General features: G+C 45.7%; 1 protein-coding gene across 2 annotated transcripts in view; it reads right to left on the reverse strand.

Annotated features, from left to right (window-relative positions):
- trhde (thyrotropin releasing hormone degrading enzyme) overlaps positions 1-27,603 on the reverse strand; it is a 165,642-nt gene that overhangs the window by 11,305 nt on the left and 126,734 nt on the right. For both annotated transcript variants that reach the window (XM_023952251.1, XM_023952252.1), the window contains exons 9-16: positions 24,265-24,330; positions 24,017-24,195; positions 13,542-13,630; positions 10,321-10,454; positions 10,194-10,249; positions 2,403-2,550; positions 2,202-2,305; positions 814-921 (exon numbers count right to left, since the gene is read on the reverse strand). In XM_023952251.1, coding sequence (XP_023808019.1) covers positions 814-921; positions 2,202-2,305; positions 2,403-2,550; positions 10,194-10,249; positions 10,321-10,454; positions 13,542-13,630; positions 24,017-24,195; positions 24,265-24,330 — 884 coding nt within the window. The remainder of the gene's footprint in view (positions 1-813; positions 922-2,201; positions 2,306-2,402; positions 2,551-10,193; positions 10,250-10,320; positions 10,455-13,541; positions 13,631-24,016; positions 24,196-24,264; positions 24,331-27,603) is intronic.

Below are 27,603 nucleotides of genomic sequence, written 5' to 3' on the forward strand. Positions count from 1 at the left end.
GGACGTGGTTTGAATTCTAGAAGAAACCTTTGGCCCCTCCCTCCAGCAACTGTTCTGGTTGGCCCCTCCCTCCAGCGAGTGTTCTGGATCCTTACAGAAGGAGGTTTTGGACCACAGACGAGCTTCACGCTCCATCAGATCCAAAGCTAATCTCCCTCGCCACATTTCAGAGGCTGCAGTTTTCCACTGTGAATGCGCTAACATCAATGAGGCGAGGAGTTCTCTTCCCTTCACTTTAAGGTTCTGTGTGGATTTGGGAGGGTGGGGTCACACGAACACATCGTATTAATTAATGCATAGTTCTGAGGGGGCGTGGGGGGTGTAATTAATACTCAGACATGGTCAGGAAAATCCCAAACAGAGAATCTGCAAACGGGATTAGAATCCCTGAATAGAGCGTGACATGTTAATGTGGCCTCTGGAGAGATTATTTCTGCTCCACTTTGCATTTATTCAGGGAACTTTCATTGGTAAGAAGGCCGCTTTTCATGTCTTTCTTCATATTCATGCATCTAGTTTGGTTTTTATAGCTCATTGCTTTCACTTGTTGATGTTTCCCAAAGTTCAAGATCAAGATTTTAGAGAAATACCATTCTAGTCCCGCCTCCCGGTGGGCGGGGCCTCTTTAGATCGTCAGGAAGAGACAACAGTTGTTCTGCTGTTGTTTGAGTTTGATTGAAAAATGTTTCTTTGTTTAATCTGTTTTTTTTATTTTCTCATTTTCACCCAGCTGGTTGAGTCTCATCCAACATGAAAGATCCAGACTCTTCACTTATGAAGCTGCTAAACGTGTTTTGGACTCATGGAAGGTACCTGTTCTTGTTGCTGGAAATCCAGTCAGAGATGTAGGCCACGGCCTGACGGTGACACTGTTTGTTCCCGAAGCTGCAAGCCAACATGATGAGTTCCCTCTGCAGCTCCCTGCAGGAGAGCAGAAAGGGTCAGGGTCAGGGTTAGGTCGAAAGGCTGTGGCCCCACTTCCGCGGAAGTGGGGCGGTGCTCGGTCCATCCCTAAAGGGTCTCGCTACTACGTCCCCAGGGTCAGGGTTAAGGTTAGGGTCAGAGCCAGGGTTAGGGTCAGAGTTAGGGTCAGGGTTAGGGTAAGCGTTAGGGTCAGAGCCAGAGCCAGGGTCAGGGTTAGGGTTAGGGTCAGAGCCAGGGTTAGGGTCAGAGCCTGGGTTAGGGTCAGAGCCAGGGTTAGGGTCAGAGCCAGGGTTAAGGTCAGAGCCAGGGTTAGGGTCAGAGCCAGGGTTAGGGTCAGGGTTAGGGTTAGGGTAAGCGTTAGGGTCAGAGCCTGGGTTAGGGTCAGAGCCAGGGTTAGGGTCAGAGCCAGGGTTAAGGTCAGAGCCAGGGTTAGGGTCAGAGCCAGGGTTAGGGTCAGGGTCAGGGTTAGGGTAAGCGTTAGGGTCAGAGCCAGAGCCAGGGTCAGGGTTAGGGTTAGGGTCAGAGCCAGGGTTAGGGTCAGAGCCTGGGTTAGGGTCAGAGCCAGGGTTAGGGTCAGAGCCAGGGTTAGGGTCAGAGCCAGGGTTAGGGTCAGAGTTAGGGTCAGGGTTAGGGTAAGCGTTAGGGTCAGAGCCAGAGCCAGGGTCAGGGTTAGGGTTAGGGTCAGAGCCAGGGTTAGGGTCAGAGCCTGGGTTAGGGTCAGAGCCAGGGTTAGGGTCAGAGCCAGGGTTAAGGTCAGAGCCAGGGTTAGGGTCAGAGCCAGGGTTAGGGTCAGAGCCTGGGTTAGGGTCAGAGCCAGGGTTAGGGTCAGAGCCAGGGTTAAGGTCAGAGCCAGGGTTAGGGTCAGAGCCAGGGTTAAGGTCAGAGCCAGGGTTAGGGTCAGAGCCAGGGTTAGGGCCAGGGTTAGGGTCAGAGCCAGGGTTAGGGTCAGAGCCAGGGTTAGGGTCAGAGCCAGGGTTAAGGTCAGAGCCAGGGTTAGGGCCAGGGTTAGGGTCAGAGCCAGGGTTAGGGTTAGGGTCAGAGCCAGGGTTAGGGTTAGGGTCAGAGCCTGGGTTAAGGTCAGAGCCAGGGTTAGGGTCAGAGCCAGGGTTAGGGTCAGAGCCAGGGTTAGGGCCAGGGTTAGGGTTAGGGTTAGGGTTAGGGTCAGGGTTAGGGTTAGGGTTAGGGTCAGGGTAAGGGTAAGGGTCAGGATCAGTCAACATCCTGACATATTTACCACACATGAGAAGATCAGATCAAAAGGTTTGTGTTTGTCTTACTCGGTCTGATACGACGCCTGCAGGATGTTGCCCTCCGTCCCGGGGCCGTTTGACGGCCAGCCCATCTGATGGTACCGTGAGGCGACCTGCTTCAACACGTAGTCCTGTATACACACACACACACACACACACATTTAGCACGCAGCTGTCTGATAGGAGCCTTTATTGATGGGCGGAGCTGCTGACGGACGGCTCGTTTACACTGAACAGCCGGTACTCGTCCGTTCGGTCCAGCAGTTTGTCCAGCTGGTACAGCGCTCGGCTGGCAGAGTGCCACGGCAGGAAGGACGTCTCCTCTGGCAGGTAACCAATCAGCTGCAAGGGGACGCCTTGTGGGAGGTACCCCGCCCTGGAGGACAGAGAGACAGAGAGGCAGATATGAGATCAGGGGAGGGATTTCACAAAAAACAGTTTCTGCTGAGTTAGCATGATGACGGGAGGATGAGGAAGAGAAAAAAGATCTTTGTCCTCTTCTGCATGAAACCAGAGATGGAGAACAGAAGGAGAACGAGGATGAAGTGACAGGAGGATGAGGAAGACGATTTCAAAAAATGAAGAGGATGAAGACAAGGATGTCTGCTGCTGCTCTGAGGACATTCTTAGTGTTGATAGCTGTAAACATTGAATCAGAGTCAATAGATCAGCTGAGATCCATTCAGTAATCTGATCTCTAGTTATTCAGTCAACATTCTTCTTCTTCAGCAGCAGAAACTCAAACATCTGAACTGGATATTTGCTTCAGAAAGAACAAAACTGTTCTTGGAACATTCATGTCCTCCGGTTCCTCAATACTTTAGGCTTCATCAGCAGTTTGAAGATGTGAGGAAACGTCTGCAGAACCAACATGAGACAAAAGAAGCAGGAAGAACAAGATGCCGATCATCTGCTGAACGTGGATCCACTAACTGTGGTTCCGATATTTAAAACAAATGAGAAAACAACAAAAATCTGACCAAAAAAATGCAGATCTGTGAGGATGAGGAGGAGGATGAGGAGGGGTGATGTGCTTTTTCTTTATATTTTAAAACAAGAATATGTTATAATTATGTTAGAATGTATTGATTTTCTACTGAAATGATAATTGATGATGAATGACAAATGTTCTTCCCATGTTTCCCACTTTTAGTCAACTTTTCTTTTTTATGTTATTAAATTATGACCAGAATGAATCAGCCAGAGCTTCAGAAAGAAGAGAGAAGAGTTTGCCAACATTAACGGACAGAAAAGTGCCGTGGATGTTCAGAAACTCCCTCCACACATCTCGGTTTCACCCAATGACTGGTGTTCTGTGATCGCACAAACACGACTTGTTATTAAGGCGACAACAGCAGCAAACACTACAACATCAGACAGTCAGACTGGTGGCTCCGTCATCCATCAGCCTGTCAGACGCTGAGAACACAGAACAAAGGAGAACCTTCAAGTCACGAGTCGCTCTCTCGTCTCACCGCCGTGACTTCCTAAAAAACCCTTCAACCCTGCCGATGGAAACTTTCTGACTTTTTATTTGCTTTGCCTCCTTTTTGCTGTTCTGATGAGCCAGGAAACGTCAAAAACTGGGTCAAGACCGTAGATGAGTACCGTCTGTTTGGCCCTTTTGGGTTGAAACATTTATCATTATTCAGTCAGCCCAGTGGCCTACTGGGGACGCGTCCATCGTAAGACTTTAAGGTTGAGGGTTCAAATCCACAATCAGGTCACACCCAAACTAAAACTGGGACCCAATGCCGACCTGATTGACTGTATCTGAGACCTGGACTGAGCCAGAGTGACATCATCTATAGAAAATGGTTTCCTTCCGGCTCCAAGCTAATAAAGCAAATCCAGATGCCATTTTATCAGAATACGGATGTCGCCATGATGGAGCCAGACGTCATGAGTAAGCAGTGATTGGTCCAAGTCGGTCTGAGTCAACGCAGAACTTTTAGCACTTACTGACCCACGGGGTGGGGGGGTGACAATAATACGCAACAATAATCTGTATTCTTCGGATTAAAAAAAGGGTTTGAGTGACAGTCTCTTCTCACAATGAGCTTTTATCCTACCATGGCGTCATAAAGTGCAGCGCTGTTTCTGTGACCCCGCCCACCAATACCTATAAATACGGCCACGACTCTGTTTCAGCCTTCATGAACGGCTGATTGAAAATGTGCAAAAAAAACAAAACAAGCAAGTTTGCCTCGGTGAAATGAAAACGTTGATGAATGACCATGTGTTGCCGGTGAGATGACAGGTGGGGTGAACTGAGCGCGTGCGAGATGGGAAAAGCGTGAAGCTGATCCGAGAGCTGCTGCACACGTTTATGACGTTTTTGGCGTCGTAGCAGCTGACATTTCTGAAGTCATGAGTTGAGTTTGTTGAATCAAAACCAATGAAGGTCAGATTTCTTTCTGTTCTGCCAAATGTCAATATGAAATATGAACAAGTATTAAAATGAACACTACAGCTGATCAGCACAGCATTTACTGTGGTTAAAAAGAAGGAATGACACTGTCCACTTATGGACAATGACTGTAATGATCAAACTAAGGAAAAAGTAAAGACATTTAATGCCAAAATATGTCTAAAAATAAAGATATCTGACCTGCTGTTGGTGAATTCAATACCATTTCAGATCCGTTGGAAATGTTTGGGTATTTCTTTGTATTAGAGTTGTTAAGGAGAACAGACCTGGCACTTCCTCCGCTGATGTCAGATGGATTACTTTTTTGATAGAAATGAATACACAAAACTGATTGGTTTCTTTTGTCGTACAGGTCATGTGACCCAGGCTTTATTTAGCTGCTGGACTCGTGGGTATTAACAGGCTTCCTTTGATCAACATTGATAGTGTTTTTGGTTTCTGTTTCATGCGCCGACCTTCATGAGGACTTTACCAATAACACGGTTGAGGAATGAGGGAAACTTGTGGTATCAAACATATTTGGATCATTGTTCAGTTAGAGAAAAGCGACCAATAAACCTTTGCACCAAAGTGAATGAGCAGCATGACGGACTTCATCCACTGAAATGTTCAGAAGCCACAAACACATCAGGAAATAAAGTCCATTTGTTCCACACGAGTCTCTCCGAGTCTCTGCAGAGCAGAAAAATTCTCATTCCAGACCCGCTTATTTCCATCATCTGCCTCCGATCCAACCAAACCCCCCAATCCTCTCCATTCCCATGGTGCACCTGGGCTCGGAGACATTTCCATAATCCATTCAACACTTTCTGCTTACAACACTCCAAAAACACCAACGGGACTCCTCGGAGACAAGAGTGAGGAGAGGGCGGTAACCATGGCAACAGTAGCCAAAATTTGTCCTTCAACATTTTTCGTGATATCAAACACCATCCATCATCCATCGGAGCACATTAGCAGTCACACAGACGTGGATCACACCTCACCTGAACAAAGGGAATTGATTACCAGCTGTGAATCTAGATTTCATTCAAGCAAATTTACAGGTTGGAGGATATTCTGGAAAGAAATCCTGATGTTTTTTTGACATTTAGGCACTGATGGTGACATTTCTTCATAATCTGCTCTAAACCTAAGCAGCCTGTTTTCAGAGGGGACGATCTAAAACGCGGTGAAGTGACGACCTTCTTGTTTCTGCTCTTCACATTCATCCCATTGGTGGGTAATAAGCGCTAATCCCTCCGACGCCCGTTTGATTCAGTCTCAAAGAAAATGAGGAACATGAAGAGATTATAGAGAAGATTTTCAATTTTCCCTGCAGTTGAAGATGTGTGTGTGTGCGCGCATGGATGTGTGTCTCGCCGCCTTGTCGTCTTAACGAGCTCATTAGCTCTTTAACATCGTTAAGGGCCAGTTAATTGTTTGTCCATTAGCCATTAGCAAGGCTCAGTGGCGAGCCAACGAGGGACCGCTGTGATCACACACACAAAGAGAGGCGACATCCATCACCGTTTAAACGCACAATCAAGGAGACACAGCCATTTATTACTGCGCGACCAGCTCACACTCACACACACACACACTGCCAACAATTGGCATTTAATGCTGTGCGGATCGCTCGCGTTTCAGTCAATCCAGTGGAGAGCGGCAGAACCAGCGGCGCTGAAATCAACCCTGAGATTAAAAATCTTCTGGAGCGTAATGACTGCAGACAGCAGAAATGCTGAAGTATCTTCTTTGTCAAAACTGAACATCTTCGTCACATGACCCCATCAGGGGGAGGAGCTGACCTCCGCCTCTGACTCCAGGAAGTCAACCTTCAGGAAGAACAGCGGGTGATTTGTTCTCGTCCCTGAACCGTCAGTAATCTCTCTCTTATATTTGTTTAACCAGAATCCCAGACAGAAAAGACTCCGGAAAACGACTTCTGTCAAACTACTAGAAACAATAAAGAATAAAAAACAGAAACTAATTCCGATCAGTTTTTTTCTAAATCCATGCGGTTTGAAAGTACACAGTGACTGTGTTTCTGTCACACATAAACGCATAAATATACAAAACTCTAGAAATGTTTTTAAAAAAAATACACAATTTCCCAATTACACTGTTTCCATTCAATCATAATCCTGAATAACCACAAACCGAGTCGCCCCTTAAGTCAGCCCCTCCCAATCCACAAAAACGAGCGGTTACTCTCATTGTGACATTACAAAATGAGGAACCGCCCCTTCCAGGAAGAGTCAGCACTGCCAGCCCTGCCCCTAGGCCAGGGGTCGGCAACCTTTTTTTCTCAAAGAGCCATTTGGGACCGCCCCTAATAAAAAAGAAAGCACTCGGAGCCACAACCCGTTTTGACATCATTATATATATTATGCATGGATATATTATATCAAAGGTGCTCATTACGTCGATCGCGATCTAACGGTCGATCTTCAATGACATGAGTGTAGATCGCGGGCCAGAAAAGATTTAAAAAAAAAGTACTTCTTTAAAATCCACCAGCCAATCAAAATCCTCACTGAGAAGTACGGGACTTGATTGACATGTAGATTGGCCAATCGGACATCGTCTGAAGCATACACCGCTGCAAATGCACATTATGTTCTTTAAAGGATGATCCCGCGGCCGCGTGTGGGAGGAGCTACTGGTTCTGGTCTGATCGCTGCATGGAGCGACGTGTTTATCAATGCATGGTAGACACTGAGAATGTGGAGAGATCAGGTTTATTATTTTGAAGAGTTCTACTTGGTAATCATGTTTCCATGTGTGAGTTCATAAAATCATCCCAGAGAAAGTCTCTGCTTCAACTCCTGCAGGGAAAGCTGCGTCTGAATCTGACGCCCGTGTTTCCATCTCTCTGACAGAGTTTGAAGCCAAAGCCCCTCCTCCGCCTCTCTACCTGCTTTTCCTCTCTACCTGTTCACCTGTTCACATCCTCTGCAGCTGAGAGTTGGTTTCCCCCGCGCTCCTCAGTGTGTCCGACACAGAGAGCGCAAAATACGGTAGTCGGGTCGCTCCAGCGCAGCACAAGGATGAAAGAGCCGGACGCAGGTTATAGCGGGGATAGAGCGGGTTAAGAAAATGAATGGAAGAAGGCGGCCCGCTGAGGAAATATTCAATATTCTACAAATTTTATTTTTAGTCTGAACTATCTTTTATTTAGAAAAATCTTTTATTTTATCAGTCCAGTATGAAAAAAAAACATCAACAAAAGCTGTGTTGGGCGGTTTTTGGCTGGGTCTGGCGGTTTTCAGATGACTTTTCGGCTGGAAACCTGTGACTCTATCTGGCAACGCGGGCGCGAACTCTCAGTCTGTCATCAGCGAGTTGGTCTCTGCCCCGCGGCACGTCAAGTTCCCGTCAGAAGATCGGAGTGTTTATTGAAGCCGCCCCGCGTGCCTCTCCCTGCTATCAGCTCTGCAGGTCTCGCCCGATAAATACGAGCTCATTACGAAGCTGTTTTTACGTGGCTCGTGCTTCGTGCGGAGCCAGCAGCGCCTTTGAAATGCCATGAAAATTGAAAAAACTAAAATAAAATTTAATTATTCTAAAATACTCATTATTTTCCAAAGTCACAGGGAGCCACAACAGATGGATGAAAGAGCCACATGTGGCTCCGGAGCCATGGATTGCCGACCCCTGCCCTAGGCTAACAGACACGCCCACTTTGTCTGTGGCGCTAGCAGTGATCTAAACGCTGTCATTTTATGTGGACAAAATGCTCATCCATACTTGCAAAAGTTCAAATGTTGTTTGTTTTTGTGGGAGAAATGCAGACACGCTGCCAAGGCCAATTGAAATGGGCGGCACCCACATGGAGAGAGAGGCGGAGCCTCAGAGATCGATATAGGCCTTTTAATGATTTTATGGAATTTAGTTCAGATTTCTAAATTGTAATGTTTTGTTAATATTTGTTTTGCTTTCTTAATTGTCATTGTGATCTTTAATATGTTTTTCCGTTGAGCAATTTGTTGATGTGATTTGGACTTCCGAGCCACCGTAGTAAAGCATTTTGCATTGCTGTTGTATGAAAAGTGCTTTCCAATCAAGATTGATTTGATTCTGCCCTTGTGTTGCCCCGCCTCCATTTGTCTTGTGAGGAGCTGGTTGGTTGGCTGTTCTTTCAGTGTTGGTGAGGCGGGGCTGGATGCTGGTTTGGTGCTGGATGTTGGTCAGCTCTGAGGCTGGGTTCTCTTGTTTGGGGACTCAGGAGGGTTTGTTTTCTGACTTCTACCTGGCTTCCGCTTGTGACCCACAGCTGTAGAATATCCGTCATTTTACAGTTAGTCCTATTTAATCCTCTTTGGCCTCCCGTCTCCCTCATCTTGGTGTTTTCGTTGCTCAAAGCTCCCGTGTGAGCGTTTGCAGAGAAGCTGCAGAAGCGTTTTAGAACCAAAGAGATCGTGACACAAACGTGGCTGAAAAGACATCGTGATGAAGACTCATTCATCAAAACGCGGACATAGATTCAGTAAAAATTGCTCTGCTTGCTCGGATCTTCCCCCAATACCCTCATGCTAGTTGTTACCACAGCAACAGATCTGGGCTGAAGTGAGGCTCCTGTTCTGTCAGAGAGCTCATGAAGGCATCTGTACTTTTCTCCTGGAACATGGCTGAAGCTGAGGGAGCTCCAGAGAACACGACAGCTCACTTCTCCAGCTGTTCCTCATTCGACATGACAGCTCACAGATGGCTGAGAGAAACAGAGGCGGGGGGGCGGATTGAGTGATGGAGCTGGTGTCACAGTGGATTTTGGTTACAGAACTCTGAAAGCTTCAGGCTGAATGCGTCACTGTGAGGAACCAGCTGCTGATCCGGCCCCTGACTGCTGGAGGAACCATGAGCAGAGCGTTCTCTCACCATCAATGCTCCTCCACAGATTCCAGTCTGTGACTCCAGACTCGCCACACGAGACTTGACTTTAGCGGGATCCCTGTGGCCGTCTGCTGATTAAAGGAGATAAACCACCTGATGGTCATGGTGGGGAACATCTCCACGCACTCCATGAGGATGTTCTGGTTTTAGTCACTGCACCTAAGTTTTCGCCTTTTGATTATTACTGTTTTATTTATGCTAAATTCATTCTAGACAAGTTAGCACCTTAGTATGTTAGCAGGAAATCACATTGGCATGTTGGTACATTATTATGTTGGCACATTAGCAGGTTATCACATTAGCATATTAGCATGTGAGCTGTTTAGTACGATAGCATATTTCTCAGGGTAGCACTTTAGCATGTGAACAAATTACTTTAATCAGTTTTATCAGGATCTGCAGCCTCATGACCAGCAAACTCCGCCCACGGGTGTCAAGGTGACAAGATCATAATGATGCTGAAAATTCACAAACTCACTTTCAAGATAAATATAAGAGGAAACTTAACTGTGACCTGAACCATCACTCTATGTGTTCTATCTCATTGTCCTCAAATTCACGGTGTCCTTTGTTCCAAAACCGGACCAACCAATGAAGAGAGTGAAATGAAACGTCCCGCCTCTTTCATGCTGTCATCCATCAAGCTCACATGTTGAGGCTTTGAAAAGCCAAACAGCAGCAGATGTTAGCTAGTTAGCTAAAGAGGAACTCACCGGGCTAAGTTGAAGGAGTCGTCGATAAGTCCCGCCCTGTTTCCCACAGAGATGATCTAAACAAAAGAAAGGGAATCAAAGCGGGAACAGAGGACCGGGCCAGACTACCACCGAGAGGCGGGGTTACCTGAGGGTTGCTGTGAAGCTGCTGAATCAGCAACTTCCAGTTCTGGAGGTCATAGTTCACGCGGAAGTAGCCGGTCTGGTTGATGTTGCCTAGCAACCAGGTGTCGTCGTCCATCTGCCCAATCCTATGGGTTTCTGAGTGAGCAGACAAACAACAGTCGTAAGTAGAACATGCGCCTGTCTGCGCCGGGCTTCCTCCTCTGAGGGTCACTGGTTGAGGCGGAGCCTAAAGTCTTCTGAGGGTCACTGGTTGAGGCGGAGCCTAAAGTCTTCAGGGCGGGCTTCGCCTTAGCATCCTACTCCTCACTCATCCATTCATGCCCGATGTCTGTTAATTAAAATTAGAATTAAATTTAACTATAACTCGGATTCTACGTTTATTTTTTTAATCCTTCGGCTTGGATTTTATAAGCTATATAAAAAATAAAAGCAGAAAAACATTATACACCCTTTTCTTTTTGTCAAATTCTTCAATTTCCACTAGTTTCAAAGCTTGTTATCATTTCAATCTGTAACCTCATTTACTCATCTGAAGGTTATGATATTTGATCAAAAAAATACGAAAAACATTTAATTTTTTTAAATAAAAAATCAGCAGAAATATTGGTAAATATTGGAAATAATGATGTCAACTCACTGTCAACCAAAGATATATATTTCCCATGATGCCTTTGGGGATCAGGGTGAAGAAAAGTTTGTTCTTTTACATTTTTTTCTGTAATGACGTCAAACCATTATCCTTCTGATCAATGTGAACATTTGCAGTGCAGATTAAAATAAAAATGCAATCCTGTAGCACACAGTCAATAAATGTCATTTCCTTTTTTCAAAATGAATGAATGCTTTACGACTGTAATAACAATTGGATGCTTTAAATACGGTTAACTAATAAAACAGCAATTAAACATTTTTAGCAACAGTAGGTTATGTAAATGGAATATTTACTGATAGATAAAACACCAAAATGCTTTGCTTTTAGTTTGGTAGTTTTGGACATAAAGAGAGTTCTTAAAGGTATTGATCAAACAAAAGGGAAAACTTTTGCTTGTAAAATTCTAGATTTTTTTTAAGTATAAACATTTTTGAACAAAAGTGTAAACTGGATGAAGGGGGAGGCTTTTAATAAAGGGTCTACTGTAACTTTATGTGGTTTGTGAAGGATTTTACCCATCTAGTTTGAAAACTGAGAAGATTTAAAAGAAACAACCTGAACAAAGAAAAGTCCTCAGATATGCAGACGACTTGCTGTTGAGAGCACTGATGGGATTTCCCAGTTTTCTATGAAAACAGAAGTCTGAGAAGAAAACATGGGACTAACATCCAAGGTTTTTCTCTTTCCAGATTTGTTCATGCATGAATCTCAAATTTGTAATAGAAAAGAAATGTCTATGAAGACTCTCATTCATCCAGGTTGGTTCCATTGTAGTAGGTTTAGGGGATAAACCTTCTCTTAATAAGAATGGTGGTCTCAGGTTTATTCTTCCATCCATCTACGGCAGTGTCTTTTAAACCTAAACAAACCAAACCAGTTCCAACTGAGTTGTTAACCGCTGAAAGAGGACCAATGTGGAGAGGGAGTCACTGACTCCCCAACCCCCAGCTGAGGACAAAGGACTATTAACGACCCGAAACCATGTAGGCTAAGTGGACAATACCTCCAGTTTCAGGTCTGACTCCTCCCCATGAACGCATTTATATACCAGCTCTTAGACCAGCTAATTCAGAATTGACAAAGCCTCTTGGATAAGAGGCGAAACGTCTTCTAACTTTAAAAACCAAGTCCAGATGACATCCCCTACACCTACTACAATAGAAAAGAAAAGAAATTTCAGTAAATTGAGTGAAATAGATGTTATTTTTCTAGGAAGATTGAGAGAAACTGAAGTGATAACGATTTCACTCACTTATCTCAGCCCCCACCTTCCCATGCTCTTAGTTACAGTATGTTGAGATATTGAGGCTGATTCTTCCAAAATAAGACAGCTGGTATTTAGTGAATCTGCCTGTAGTTTTCGCATCTCTTCTTCTGTGAGGAGGACGCAGTCGGACAGAAAAAACCATCTAAATATAAGGAGGCAGGTGGTGGCGTCTTCTGAAAGCACGCGGCCTCTCTCAGGAAATCAACAACGTGGAGAAAGCAGGTCTGAAGCTTTAGTGGAGCGCAACAGAAGACAGTTCAGGCTTATTAGAACAGTCAGGTGGGGAAAACCAGGGAAGCAGCTGTTGACCCAAGTTTGGCCCACTTTCATGCTTAACCCCGCCCCCCCCCCCCCCCCCCCCAACCACATGGATTTTAAACAATACCCTTTCTTATCTTGGAGTTTGCAAACCAAAATTGTTCATCTGGAGAGTTTTGCTTCGTTCTCACAGACTGAACTGAGCAGGAAAAACGTTCAACCCCCCCAGAAGCAAACTGGGATTTCTCTGATCCACAGTCCAGGTCAAAGAGACACTGGGATGAAATACCTGCAGGTTCAAGTATTTTCCCCTGAAGATAAAACACGATTCGCTCGGATGCAACATTTTGAAAGTCACAGTAGGTTTAACGCTCGCAAAAATGTGGAGTCATTTTTGTTTATCCAAAGACAAATCCTCTTTTTTCTCTGTCAGCGGCTGTTCCTGCTGGCCAGTTTGAACATTAAAGAAGGAAAAGCACATCGAAGAGGTCAGCAGCTTTTAAATGACCTGCAGGTTCTGCAGAACAAACAAACAAGACTTCAGCTTCTTGTCTTTCTGCTGTTTCTGACTAAAATCTTTCCAAGTGTTGGATTTTCAGCAGTTGATCTATTTCTAATGACTGTAACAGAACATTTTGAAATCCAAGACATCCTCGTGTGAATCTGAATCCGTGTCCAAAGGTGAAGTGAGAGGTGAAAACATCAAACACAACATTTATTTTTAAGCCCAAAGAAACCCAGCGCTGAACCTGATTGGAGCTGAATTTGAAATCAGTAAACATCGAGGGCTTGATCTTTAGCGTCAATTCCTGAAACAAAGACAGGAAGCAGAGCGGCTTCTTCCCAGAGAGACAGACGCCTCACCTGGGAGCTGCAGCTCCATTAACTGGAACTCGCATGTGGAGGTAATTAATTTGAGATCATGAGATCGTTTTCTTTGCTAACAGAAAAATCCCAACATAACAGTCCATTACCTCCAGGTAACGAGGTAATTAAGCCATAATTGGAGAGTAAACTGTGACTGCAGAGGAGCTGACAGATGTACCTGTCCTGTTGTTGATCCAGATCAGCTGCTCCACACACACAGAGGATTGGTTTCCCACGGCGACGGTCAATGGAATCTGCCACTGTAAACTACAGAGAGAGAGCTGTGTCAGTGATGCTCGCAGGACCGGAGCGCACTTTATTGCCTCCGTTTCCCTGGAGAGAGACATTAGAAAGAGCGATGGTCATCGTCCGCGGCTCGCCATCCGTCAGCGCGCGGAGCTGCTGCAGTCGGACTGAACGGCGTCTGTCAGGAGGCAGAGAGGCTTCAGGTGTGGTCTGAAGATCTCTTTCTTCACCACTTTCAGGCTTAAAAGACTTCAAAGAACAAATACAGGACCATCAAACAGCTTCCCAGTGGAAACTGTTTTCTCCAAAACTGACATTTAAGACTTAAATGCTTGAAAATCCAACAATTATTCAAGTGGAGCTCAATGACCACAAAAGACTTTAAAAACCAGAGCGGGGGATCGGTTTACAGGCAGCTACCAGATTCAATCCAGATCAACGACTCACCCATCAAACCTCAGTTTCTAAGTAGTTGCTGCACGTTTGTCTTTTTATTAGATGAATGGAAATTAAATCATTTGTATTTAATCATCATCATTTAAAGCTTTATTTAGAACAGGAGGTCAGAATAAAACCACAGGCATTTTCCTGGTTTACGGTCACAAACTGCAAGGCATTTCTGGAGAAACTAAAGTTCTGTTTGGAGAATTCCAAAGACTGCGAGGACACCATGGACTAACATTCCAGCACGGTGGCGGAGGGTTAGTGATGTGGGCTTTCCATGAACCCACAGGACCTGGACGTGCTTCAGGGGATCATCAGTAAACCCGAGCGGACGTCCACATCCAGGTATAAACACCTGCAAAGGTCCGCGGAGCTCCATCAGTCCAGAAAGGTGAAGCAGGTTTACGGTGATCACAGACAGACGTGTGACTGCGCCTGCAGTCGGTGACAAACCAACCCGTCTGGTCGGAGTCTGAGCTGCTCTAACAGCCTTTAATTACTCCCATCTGGATCCAACTAAATCATATTTAACTGATTTTTAATTAGAGGCTGAAAGCAATCAGCTCTCCGATCAATGAAGGAGTATGTGTTCACCAGGACTGCAACAAACAAAAAGCAGGTCTTCTGCTGAAACAGCAGTTCGTCTCCACAGGCGGCGGCGGATCGATGGAGCTGCCGAATATTCAATGGATATTTATATCAGAGCGACGCACAGGACTCGATCGGCCGTGCGCGCACAGAGTTAAACACACGGATGGAATGTTTTTATTAATATTGATGCCGTCCTCATGGGTTATTCATCAAAGGCAGGAAGTGTGTGTGAGTGTGTGAGAGGGGGGGGGGGGGTTATCCATGCGTCCGAGTTTTTGGAAAATCATTTCTCCCTCTGATCTTTCATCTCTGCACCTTCAGAAGATAAAATCAAACGTTTAAGATCCTGTAATAGTGGACCCGAGGTCACCATCGGAGAAACCCGATGCTGACCGGTCACAAACCTCCCCAGGTGACGAGTCCACATCCAAGACCAATGACTGTAAATGACAACTGGACTGAGTGGCCCCTCCCACAAGCATAAAGTACCCGCTGGCTCCAATAAGCCAAAATCCTGAAAACTTCCAGAGAGAAATAAACTCGGATACCTGTTTTTTTTTAAAAACGCAAACCTGATAATCCTCATTTTTTCCAAGTTATTCAAGTTATAAACTGACCAATCAGGTGTGTCAATAAAAGTAGGCGGAGCCTGCTGGACCCCACGTCCCACAATAAAAACATTTGATAGATTTCATGTAGCCCACTTTCAAGTTGTAGGGTTGTGGCCTTCTAACAAGCTCCCTCCTGATTGGTCAGAGTAGTTGCCATAGAAATGATGACTCAGAACAACTCAGGCCAATCAGTGCTTCTGCTTTAGTCACATGCACTGGAATGGGGGGTTGTGGTCACCTGACGAGACATTGAGAACATGGAATGTACCATTGTTTTGTGTGTGGTAAATAATGTGACGTATTAGGAAGTTCCGAACGGTCGCTGCTTGCAAGGGGCGTGCACGTGATGCATAAGCGCCCGTAGGACGTCCACACAAACCACACAGTCATATTTCCTCATTTCCAACAAAAACAGGTGCATTTTCTCTGAGCGGTGTACGACAGCTGGCATCCACGCGTAACATGGCGGCGTCTGTATCACGAAAACATGGCGACTGAAATGACTTCATTTGGTTGGAGACATTAAAAAACGTTTCCTATGGATGACGTCCCAGCCTCTCAGTCCAGTTCTCTGATGCAGTCCAAAACTAAACATTCAGCTTTTCTGCTTCTAAAAGTCTCAAAGGTGACCAGCGGAACGTGGTGGAGCGTCCCGCAGCCGCTTCGGTCTGCCTCAGAGTTTTGTAGCGTTTCTTTGGGACGGATGTTTGACCCAAACTTCTTCCAGTCTTACCATTGATGGAAGGAAATCATAAAATGCAGATGTCGATTTCCCACAATGCACTGCTCGATAAACATCTTCACAACCTTCTTTTGGTCAACATACATTTTTCTAAAAATGTATTGAAAAACTCCTGGCAGGAAATGATGGCGGTCGGGCTAAATATTAAAGTTTTACATTTTCAGAAAAATGTTTCTCCAATTCAAACATCAGTTAAAGTCCAACACAGTTTCTAATATATGTGGAAATACTGACGCATGGCACAGACCCCCCCCCACTGCCCAGTAAAGTTCTGAATGTTTGCTTTTAATTTCAGTCTCATCCCCGCCGTGGTTTTACCTCTTCGTTTGAATCTTTTTACTCGTCGGTTCTTTAAACTGAAGAGGAACAAATGCATAGAATGAACAGAAATTACAGACACTGGAAGCACGAAAAGAAGATAAACGTTCGTCCCTTGGAACGTTTGATAGAAGTTATTGAAGCTTCTCCTGCTTTTTTAGACATTTTGATTATTTTCTTTGCATCTTTTCATTTTTATTTTGTCTCTAAATCTTTGTTAACAAACATAAAATAATGTTTGATTTCAATTTTTGATATTTTTATGACACAAGATGACAACATTCTCAAGTTGGAAGTAATTTTTTTGGTCCATTTTCAGGTTAATTGTTAAATTATTGTGTAAAATAACGAAAAAAATCTGTTAAAAGAAAGCTGGGTTTATACCAAAATCAAGTGTTTCTGAACAAACAGTTTTTAAGATAAATTAAGAAAAAAAGTTAAAAAATGCTGCACAATACTGGGGACTCCTATAAAACGGAGATCATCTCAGTTTTTTAAAGCAAAAGCAGAAAAGAACATTAAATAAAAGCGACGAGTATCAAAGTAGTAGAAAAAAAGGCTTTCAAAATAAAAGCTTCTGAGTTCAGTTTGGACGTTTCTGAGCAGATGTGTGTGGGCCTGATGTGGGCGGAGCTCAGGTACGTTTGGATGAAGGCAGCGGCGGCTGAAAGAGGCTCAGGCTTCACGCGATAACACGTGTTTGTGCGTTTCCTGTGCAGTCTGTGCGTGCGTGTTCTGTGGAAGGGATCAACAGATCAATGTTAATTTTCCGCAGCGCTTCATTCATCCTCGGAAAGGCTTTTCTGTGTCAAATCGTTCAGCTTAAGAAAGAGTAATCTGTGTAAAAACAAAGTTCCTTACAGCCGTGGAAGTTAATAACCTCATGAATGATTCATGGCGGCTCGGTAAATCAAGCCACGCCTCCCGAGGCCTCGGAGAGGAGCCGGCTTCACATCTCTGTTAGCCTCCGACAGCTTTGGCGCCTCAAAAGCGTCCATCTCCCTCATGGTGCTGCTGAAAAAACAAAAGGCTCTGGAGGAACATAAACAGGTCTTTAAAGTGTCACCTTAACACTTTAAAAGATTTATGTTTGGGCGTCTGGCAGAGAGCTTAATTTTCCTTGAAGACGGCGATGAGCGAGTGTCGGGCCGCCGCCGCAGCTGCTCGCCTGCCAGCCGCTGTGTGAGACGTGACGGACTGTCAGGAAGAGCCTGTTAGTTTGTCATATTTTATTCATTCAGGAACAGGAACTGCTCTGCAGCAAAACAAAGCCTGACTAATTACATCACTGACAGGTTACATTTTCATTCCGGAGGAATTTCTACCACTTTGTTTTCCCAAAAGAAAATGTGGAAAGTTTTTGGTTGAAAGAAATGAGAAACTCTTTCCATGATTTGATGACAAACATGAGCATCTTTTCTACTTTCATCCATGATGCAGCAGAAAAGATCTTTGGATTTGAAATCCTGTTTAGTTTGACGGAACTTGATGCTAGCGACAGGCTAACACGATAGAAAACACAGAGAGCCTAAACCTTCACGAATAGCAATTTTAGACGTTAAAGTCGTGTCCCATCAATACTTTCATTCAACAACTCTGATGAAAATCCTGGTTTTGGTGTTTTTAACGTGTTCTTGTGGGATTTTTCTGATCATACACTGACCAAAAATATAAACGCAACACTTTTGTTATTGCTCCCATTCTTTGTGGTATGAACTCAAAGATGTGAAACATTTTCCACATACACAAAATAACCAATTCTCTGAAATATTGTTCACAAATCTGTCTAAATCTGTGATAGTGAGCACTTCTCCTTTGCCAAGACAATCCATCCCACCTCACAGGTGTGCCATATCAAGATGCTGATTAGACAGCATGATTATTGCACAGGTGTGCCTTAGACTGGCCACAAGAAAAGGCCACTCTGAAATCTTGTGAACACACCTGTGCAATAATCATGCTGTCTAATCAGCATCTTGAGGAGAAGTGCTCACTATCACAGATTTAGACAGATTTGTGAACAATATTTCAGAGAACTGGTTATTTTGTGTATGTGGAAAATGTTTCACATCTTTGAGTTCATACCACAAAAATGGGAGCAATAACCAAAGTGTTTTATTATATTTTTGGTCAGTGTAAATGTCATTTATAAAGAAAATTAAGATTAAAGATTCATTTCTAAGTTTTTTTATTCAAATCATTGTGAATCAGGAGCAGATTAAAAAATGCAGTTTGAAAAAGATTGTGTTTGTGAAATATAAAATATGCAGGGTGGGGCCACAAGCTCCCTGCTCCACCCCCTTAATATCAGCCACTGTCAGACCAATAGGTCCATGAACGTCTTTGTTTTCCTCGTCTGAGCTGGAATCTGGATCTGAACTGGATGGACGGATCCATAAGATGTTGATCAGCATTTCTGTTGAACCACTAATGTTAGACTGAGGATGTGGGGGTTGTAAGCTAGTGGGAGAGATGGGTGACAGGAAGGGGGCTGGTGTTACTCCAGGCCAACAGTCCCGCCCACAACTCAGAGGTGAATTTCTGACAAACTCCTGCTGCTCTGCAGAAACTATGTCCCAAAACAACACAGGTTTTTAGATTTTGGCTAAAAATGATAACGAAGACCAGTGGAAAAGCTTTAAAAAAGATCAAAAGATGATCGGAGGGGGACTTCTCTAAAGGAAGACAGGTGTGCCACAGAAAAACGAGCACAAAGGAAACCAAACTTTAGTTTACTTCAGTTCCGCCTCAGACTTTTAGCCTTATTTTGTTGTTCGTAAAGTTTCTCCCATTGTTTAAAGTTTTTTTTTGATCAGACAGAAAATGCTGATGGAAAGTCTGCTGAGGAAACCATGACTGCAGGAGCTGGGAACTGAACCACCAACCCCTACAGATAAGCAGGGGTTTGGAGGTTTTTTTTCTTTGTGAATTATTTTAAACTTCAGCCGTTTTCTTGATGTGTGATCCTGAGCCTCAGATGGACGTTCATCTCCTCATCACAGGAGAGCTCCGTGATGGAAATGCAGGAAGGGACCTGCTTTCTCCTGAACGCACTAGATATACAAATATACGTATACAAAAGGGGTTTATACAAACATACCCTTCATGTGGCCAAAGGTTTGGTTTTGTAAAAAGACACTTTAACTTTTGAAGTGTTCCCAAATGCTTCACTAGCTGTTCAGTTCATGTAGGACTTTTATGAAAGTCCAGTCAAATTACAAAGTGAACCCTGAGACCCAAATGTGGAAGCAGAAACTAACGTGTGTTTATAATCGCGACTCGAGCATTCTCTGAAGGAAAGATCAGGATGTTGAGCCGTTGGGAAGTGAAGCGGACCGGCACCTCTCAGCGAGAGGTTGTTGCTTTGAGAACCTGGGAGGTTACAAACACTCCTGCAGTCGTTAACATCCCAGCCGCTCAATCAAAGCACAAATAAAGTGAGTGAGCCGCCACAGATCTGCACGAGCAAACCACAGCCTCTGCTGCAACCCACTCGTGATGTGGAACCAACAGGGAGACCAGCAGCAGTTTCTCTTTCAAGGACCCCAGAGAGGGGGAGGCTCCTGGGAGAACGGGTGAAGCAGCGGCGCTCCACCCATGACAGGTGAGGAACGAGAGAATGAAAGAGAAGACAAACGAAAGAAAGAAACGTCTGGAAACTTTGGGTCACGGCGTTCATAAATGTCAACCGTTACACCAAAATATGACAGAATGAACAAGAAGGAGAAAAAGGAAATGAAGGAGTAAAACAGAAGAAGGAATGAAGTATTGATGGAGGAGAAAGTGGGTCGATAAAACAGAAGAGAATAAACTCCAAAGGTTTGTGAATTAAACATTGAAATCAAATATGAATGACATTTAAATGATGTAAAGGTAGTAAAGGAGAGCAGGAGGAGCAGAAAATGGAGTTTTGTCCAAATCTATTGGATTTCTTCATCTCCAGCAGAACCTTTTAGCTTTAAACGCTCCAGCAGGAGCCTTGGTGGGTCAAAGGGCACAGAGGAGGTCCAGGCTCCGCCCCCTCCTCCCATCCCAGACCTCCTCCAGAGTTAAAACACAATGTTGAAAAAAAGTAGGAAAACTTCTCTAAAGTACTAACACTTCACTGGAGTACAAACAATTTACTAAAGTACTAACACTTTACTGAAGTACTAACAATTTACTTTGGGATAGTATTAAGTATAGTACTATCCGCACGCCCCCCCCCCCAACACAAAATTCCCCGGCGTCCACGTCGCAAGTGAATACAATTACAACACACTATTCTTTATTAACAAATAACAGTAACTACTACTTATCTAACTATATAGGTGTTGTAGAATGACTGTGTATGTGTGTGTGTGTCAGCTCGCTGTGTGTGTAGGAGGAAGGAGCGCACACGTGTGTTGGGGGTGCGTGTTGATACTTCTGCTCTCTAGCTGCATGTGAGCCTTCACCTGTGCTCTCTGGTACAGACATCTTCTCAGAATATTATATATTATCCAGTAATAAACAGACTGCAGACACTTTGTCACCTTTCTGGTAGCCATGAAGCCTGACACCCATGAAGAACGCGGGGCAGGAGGCTCCGCCTTTGTTTATACAGACACGTAACTTTACGCTGCACAAAATAGTTCCCAAACAAAACATGTAGTGATATCCATGATATCTAACAGTGAGCGTTCATGTTTAGCGTTACAGAGTGAAGGAGAACAATAATACCCCCCCCCCCCCCCACCAACACAAAATCCTCCGGCGGGCGGCCGTGTCGCGCACTTAAGAACGGACGCAGCTTGTAATGGAAATGAATAATTAGAACGCAGTAAATTTATGGTATTTACTCGCCAGATGGAAACTTCTGTTGTAGAATCAATGAGGATGTGTGTGTGCTGCTGAAACCGCGCGTGTGTGTGTGTGAGTAGAGGGTGTGTGTGCAGCGTAGATGGAGTGAAGGAGAACAAAATAAAAGGTTTCCCCCAGAAACCCTTGAAGTCTGAACACAGGACTAACAGAAAAAGTAAATTATCAGCAAAGATGAATGTGCTTAATGTGTTGATTATAGTTCCAATCACGCACCATATGCAGAACTTTAAAAAAAATAAAAAATAAAACTTCGAAAAAATAAAAGAAACGTGCGGTGATGCGGTTATCGTCACACCCCTATTTAAGAGACTTCCAGAACGCTGCGTGGTCCTCTGGGCTTGGGTGTGGGGGTGCGTGGTGGGGGGTGGGGTGGTGGTCTGGCTTGGCTTGGGGGGGTGGTCCCTTTGCCTGTGCTGGGGGGGGTTGGCGGGGGGCGCTGCTCGGGGGGGGGGGCCCAGCGGCGCTGGATGGGCTTCCCGTCTACACCTGGGGCTGGGATCGGCCCTTCCCTGGCTCTGGGGCGGGACGGGACAACCCTCTTGGGGCCCCCGGTCGCTCTGGGTGTCATCCGCTTCGGCTGCGGGGTCTGGGGGTGGGGTGGGGTGGGGGTCTTGTCGGCCCTGTCCTGTGGGGGGGCATTCTGGGGGAGGGGGGGGGGGCACTATTGGTACGGGGCAGGGGGGGTTGACGGGTCGGGGTCTCCGCTGAGGCCATCGGCGGTTTCCCCGGCCGGTTGGCTGCCTCGGTCCCGTCGAGGCCTGACCAGAGCTCTTCTAGGGCCGGCGTTTGGGGGTGGGGGCCTGGGCTTGCTCCGGGGGGGGCCGGCGCTTTCTGGCTCCCCTCTCTCTGTGTGGGGGTGGTGGTGCTGGGCCTGGGGTGTCTGCGCCTCCGGGGGTGGGGCCCCGGGGCTGGGTGGGCCTGGCCCCCTTGCTGGGGGGGGGGTGGGGGACGGCTGTTTGACCACCGGGGGACAGTCTATCATCTGTCCCCAACTTACCCCCTTCCTCATATAACCTCATAATAGGGTGAGGGGGTGGGGGGCTTAGCCTGCGATGAGCCTTGGGGGGGGGGTTTACTAGGCAGTGACCCCCCTCCTGTGGTTGCCGTATGGAGTGGGCCCCCCCTCTTTCGGTTTTATTTGCACCTTAGACATGTAGGGCCCTTGGTAGGGGGGGTGCTTGGACATCACTGCCAGCAAGCAGCGGATGTCCTCCTAGCACCCTACCCGCCAATTTTAACCGCACCTTAGACATTTAGGGCCCCTTGGTGGGGAGGGTGAGGGGACGTCACTGTGAGTAATCAGGAGACGTCCCCTTAGTGCCCTACCCGCCAATTTTAACCGCACCCCCCTTAGTACACACACCCCTCCCCCCTCAATATATACATCCCAACATAAACACACACACATGCACACACACACTCTCTCAAACACACATACACGCACACACATTTTGCAAGGAAGGTGGGACCTAGGACCATCTGTCCCCTGCCTCTTCCCTGGTGGGGGGTACGGGCCCCTTTGCAACGGCGGCTGTGTCCCCGGGGTGCTGGCCTCCTGGGCCCGGCGGTGCTCTCTCCGCGCGGTGGGGGGGTTCACATTACATCTGAGCCGGGGGTGTTCGTGTCCCTAGGGTGGGTTCTGGTCCTTGCTCCTGAGTGCTGGGCCCCGCCAAATTTCCAACTGTGGCCGAGCCTGGTCGGGCCATATTTACAACACCCCTTGTGGGCCCTCTTTTTTCCCCGGGGTTCCCCCCTTCTGGGCGGGGGCGGCGGGCCCCTGCCTCGCTCCTCCCTGGACCAACCGTGGGCCGGGCGGATGGCTGCCTGGAGTGCGGAGTGGGTCTCCCTTGGAGGGTCCTGGCTCGTACCTGGGGTTGGGGCGGGGGGATGCCCGGAACTCCTGGGTGGTGGTGGGGTGCTCGTCTGGGGCTGTGGGCGTCCTTCTCCGGTGGGGCCCTGCGTTGGGTTCTCCCGGCGCGGCGGGGGGGCTGCTCTCCTGGTTGGGCTGGGGCGGCGCCCTCTTTCCCTCCGTGCCTCCCTGCTCTCTGGCTCTGGGGGCCTTGCGGCGGCCCTGCTGGCCCTGGCCTGGGTGGCGGGCTTGGTCGCCCGGGGGGCGGTTGTTCCCTGCCGGTTCCCGTGTGGCGTTGGGGGGATTCCGGCTGCCGCTGCTGGTGCGGTGGGGGTCTTGGGGTGGGGATGGCTGGGCACTCTCCCTCCTTCTTTTCACGTTCCACCATCCATTTTAGAAGAACATAAACACTCACCTGAGCACAGGTGTTAGCTCAACAGACTGAATGACTGAAATATTTCACACTAGTTGGTTTTAAGGCATAAGTATGCGTGTGAACACTATCTGTTTTGTGTACATGTCGACAGGTGGACATTTTTGCAACTAACAGGTGTGTTTATAACATTTGAGTGTGTGTGTGGACAGGCTCCGCCCTTTTTTTTTTGTTTGTTTTTTTTTTCATTTGAACCTTAACATAATGATTAACAACCAGTAAACTTGCTGCTTTATGCTGCTTCATGGTCTTATCCCCCTTCCCCTCCTATTATCACCCCCTACCCCCCCTCTCTCTAACGTCCCTCTCTCTTCTTCCCCTCTTTCCTTTTCCGTCCGGTCCAACACCAAAGATTTTCAGACATGTTTGAAATTAATAAAGTTTGGCCTCAATTACAAAAGGGGTTTATTCAGACATACCTTTGGTTTGTCTGAAGATTAATAACCCCTCTTGTTAAAGTAAAATCTGTCCAACCCAAGAGGCCCTCAGCTCTCATCTGTCTGCCTAGCTGTTGGACAGGACAAGTTAAAAAAAAAAAAAAAAAAAAAAAAAAAAAAGAGACTTCCAGAAAACATACCTGAGGTTTTTTCTAGCTTCCTCTCCGTACAGGAAGTGCTTTTGGTTGATGGTGATGTAATGAGTAGGACGCTGCTCTGATTGGTTCTTGCTGATGGTAACAACAGGGTAGCCCATCTGCAGAGTCCATCTGTCCATCATCTCACCGATGTTTATGTCCCGCCCTTCCGAGTGCATGGCCTGTTGGAATTTCAAAACTAAAATAAAATGACCCGCAAAAGCCTCCCGCAGCAGATGGGCGGTTCTTACCTGAGACAGTTTGCTCCACAGGTCATCTCTGGCGGCGTTGCTGTACATGTGACTCAGCAGGTAATCCTGAAAGCCAGAAGGAAATGCAGAACATGTCAGCGAGCTCCATCTTCCAGTTTCTAAGCATTCAGTTCACGGGGAGGTACAGAAAGCTTTGGTCACGATGGTGTTTGTCCAAACCTGCTTCACTAGTTAGGCTTTGAAAGGATTCTGATGAATGGTCTTTTGTCATTTTCATTGGTGTATTGTCATCAGGACCTGCTTGATTTTGGCGTTAGTGAGTTTCAGGGGATTTCCGTCAGGGCACTGGGGTTTTCCTTCTTCAACCAACAGTTTTGCTCATGTGTGCATGACGACTTCAAGCTGTCGATGCTGTGAAAGAGGCAGAGTTGTGTCTCCGATGCAGCTGAAGCCGGAATCACGGTGAGCAAACACGGAAAAGCTTTTACAAGGGAACTCCTGAGAAGATCTAAAAGCGTCTCATGTTTGATCTCCGTGACACGACCTGCCAGGAGAAAGAGATGTCGGGCAGATAGGCCAAGCCATCGCTGCCGCTCGAGTGGGCTGCAGGTAATAAAAGCTGGGAGACGTGGACGCCCCGAGTCTATAATCAGACTGGAAAAAGACAGGAAGTGCAGCAGATAACAGGGAACGCGCGGGGGGGGGGCTCCTCTGGCCTCGATGTCATTTGTCACAGAGAAAGGAAGGAGCTCTTTACTGAAGATGACACCCGTGATAACGGCGCGGCGTGAGTTTGTCAGCTATGCCGAAGCTGACACCAACACACAAAGACACCAAGGGCTTTGATACATGTGACTTGTAAGAATCATATTTAAAACGGTCTGTCAGCAGGAAGTGTGAGAAGAAAAGGTGAGAGATGTGGTGTTAATGAAGTCTTCTGGATGCTGAAAACCTCAACCAACGCAGAAAAACTCCACAATTCCGAACAATCAGTGTGTCATCAGCGTAGAGAATGACAGGGGGCGCTGTGGAGGCACCTGTAGAAGAATGCCACCATGTTTCCTCAACAGCAAACGTTTCCATGAAACAAGAAAGAGGAAGGCATTGTTGTGAGTTGTGTCATTTTGTGTAGTTCAGGCCGTGTGTGTGTTTGTAAATGCTTCTGTTGTTTTTTTTTCTTGAAGTTTCCTTTTTTTCATTAAACGTTGTGTCTTTAAAGCCGTTTTAAAAATCAAAGCAGTTCATTTAGCCTCCAGTGAAGTTCTACGTTCCTTCAGCTTGTTTTTGTTTTCATGACTTTTGTCTCGTTTTTTGGTAGTGGGGGGTGTCATTTTATGAAACGTCGGACTCTTGGTGACATTTTACAGTTGCTTGTGTTGTTTCACTAACTCTCTGGAGAATCTCCGTCTGTCCGTTGGTGAGTCTTTGAGGTGATTGGAAAAAGGTTCTCCACACCACCAGCATCATTGTTTTGGTTACTCAACCTCTTTTTCAGAACCACTAAGTACTAATTATGGGTTTATTTTTCTGCAAAGTCCTCTAACTGGCTACATGGGGTTTCGTTTAGGTTCCATTTTGTTTTTAACGGTCTAGTCCAGGCTGTGGATTGTGTGTGAAGGTTGTGACTGCGTTGGTAGAAACATGGACCTTTGGCTCATGTCTAACCGGCAACATTAAAGGTTTGTGGCCTTAATGTACTTATGACCTTTGCACTTATGAACGTTATAAACATACGTACTATAACCAAGAAAAATGAGCTCAAATCAAGAGTCTTCTATCTAAACCAGCCTTTGATGTCTTTGACATTGTAGTGTAATTTCTATCATTCCTCTCTTCATAATTTGTTTGGAGTCCGTCCGTCTTCTTCTGCTAATCCAGAACCGCAGACTTCTCTCTCCTAATTTGCAGTCAATTTGTGTTATCGTGGGTCTTGATGTTGTTTTTTTAGTTATGGATTTCTTTACATGAAGTAACACTAAAAACAATCTTTAAGGTTTCAAATCTTAACTGTAGTCTTGTAGTGCAGCCGTGCTCACACTGAATCGTAACTCAGTGGTTCTGCTGCAGATCTGCACGGTTTTTTATAGAACCTGGTTCTGGGCTTGTTCCAGGTCAACCACCACAGCTTCTGCAGGGAAATTCAGGGCGTGCTGTGTAGGTCATTGTGTCTGTCTGTGTGTACAGGTGTGAGTGGGCATATGTAAGCGTCCATGGGAGTGAGTGTGTACATGCATTTGTGTACATAGATGTGTGTGTTTGGGTCTATATAAGTGAGGTACATTTTTGTGTCTGGGCAAAAGACAAAGGTGTGTTTAACAATTTTGTCTTGTCACATGATCATGGTGGTGACTGTTAGAGTTATATAATTATCATTTGCTTGCACACTATAATCTCCATAATATGATTGTCTCATTTCTATCTTTCAGTAAGAAAACAATGACCTGAAAAGTTCTGATTATATGAGAATATGATGTTCTTGTTGTTTCTGATTAAATGACCCACATTCCTGTCTGCAACCTTCAGTTTTCAATAAAAGAAGGTTCCATGCACTAGGATGGCAGAACTCCTCTGTGACAGTTCTCGCTGTCACAGACCGATTCTCCTTCTGCAGAAGTCTAGCAAAAGTTCTCATCTCCTGTGTGGTTCTTCTCTTTATTAAGGAAAAAGTCAGAACCCTGACAATGACCATGAAACTCCTTTGTTTGGTTTAATATGACTTTTTTCTTACGAATTGAAATAAAATCAATGCTTTAAGCTGTTTGTTATGAGTTTCATTCTTTTAATACTCGTCTTTTGGATTTTCCTGCTGCTGGTTTGTTTATCAGGCCCAGCAAAGGTTGATCTGCAAAGTGGTTCAGTCCAAACAGGAAGTGATGAGGAAATCCAGCAGGAAAACAGTGACGTGGAAGCCCCGTTTGTCCATGAAGGTGACTCTGATGAATGATGAAGCAATTTGAGTCCTTTGAGGCGGAATTCACTAGAACTTTGTGAGATATCCATGGAAACAAACGTTCTATCGGCTGAAAAACGAGAATAATCATCTCAATCATTTTTAACATCCAACGGGACTCAAATGTTTGGGGGTTCAGTGTCTTGCTCAAGGACACAATGGTTCCAATGCTGATTATACGTAGGCATCAAACCCCTGACAAAGTGATTGGTTGGGAGCTGACAGTTGATAAATGTCTGCGGGAGCTGAACAAGACAGGTTTGGTAAAAAGTCCGTCTCCTGTTGTCCTGCAGTGTCAAGACCTTCTAGACCAGGGGTGCCCAAATCCAGGACTCAAGGGCCGCCGTCCTGCTGGTTTTCCAGAAAAATCCAACCTTTGGGAAACTAATACTTCAGGAATCCAAAAATAAAATCCAATCCAGCTCCCA

The sequence above is a fragment of the Oryzias latipes genome, chromosome 23 (assembly GCF_002234675.1).
Source record: "Oryzias latipes chromosome 23, ASM223467v1".
NCBI lineage: Eukaryota > Metazoa > Chordata > Actinopteri > Beloniformes > Adrianichthyidae > Oryzias > Oryzias latipes.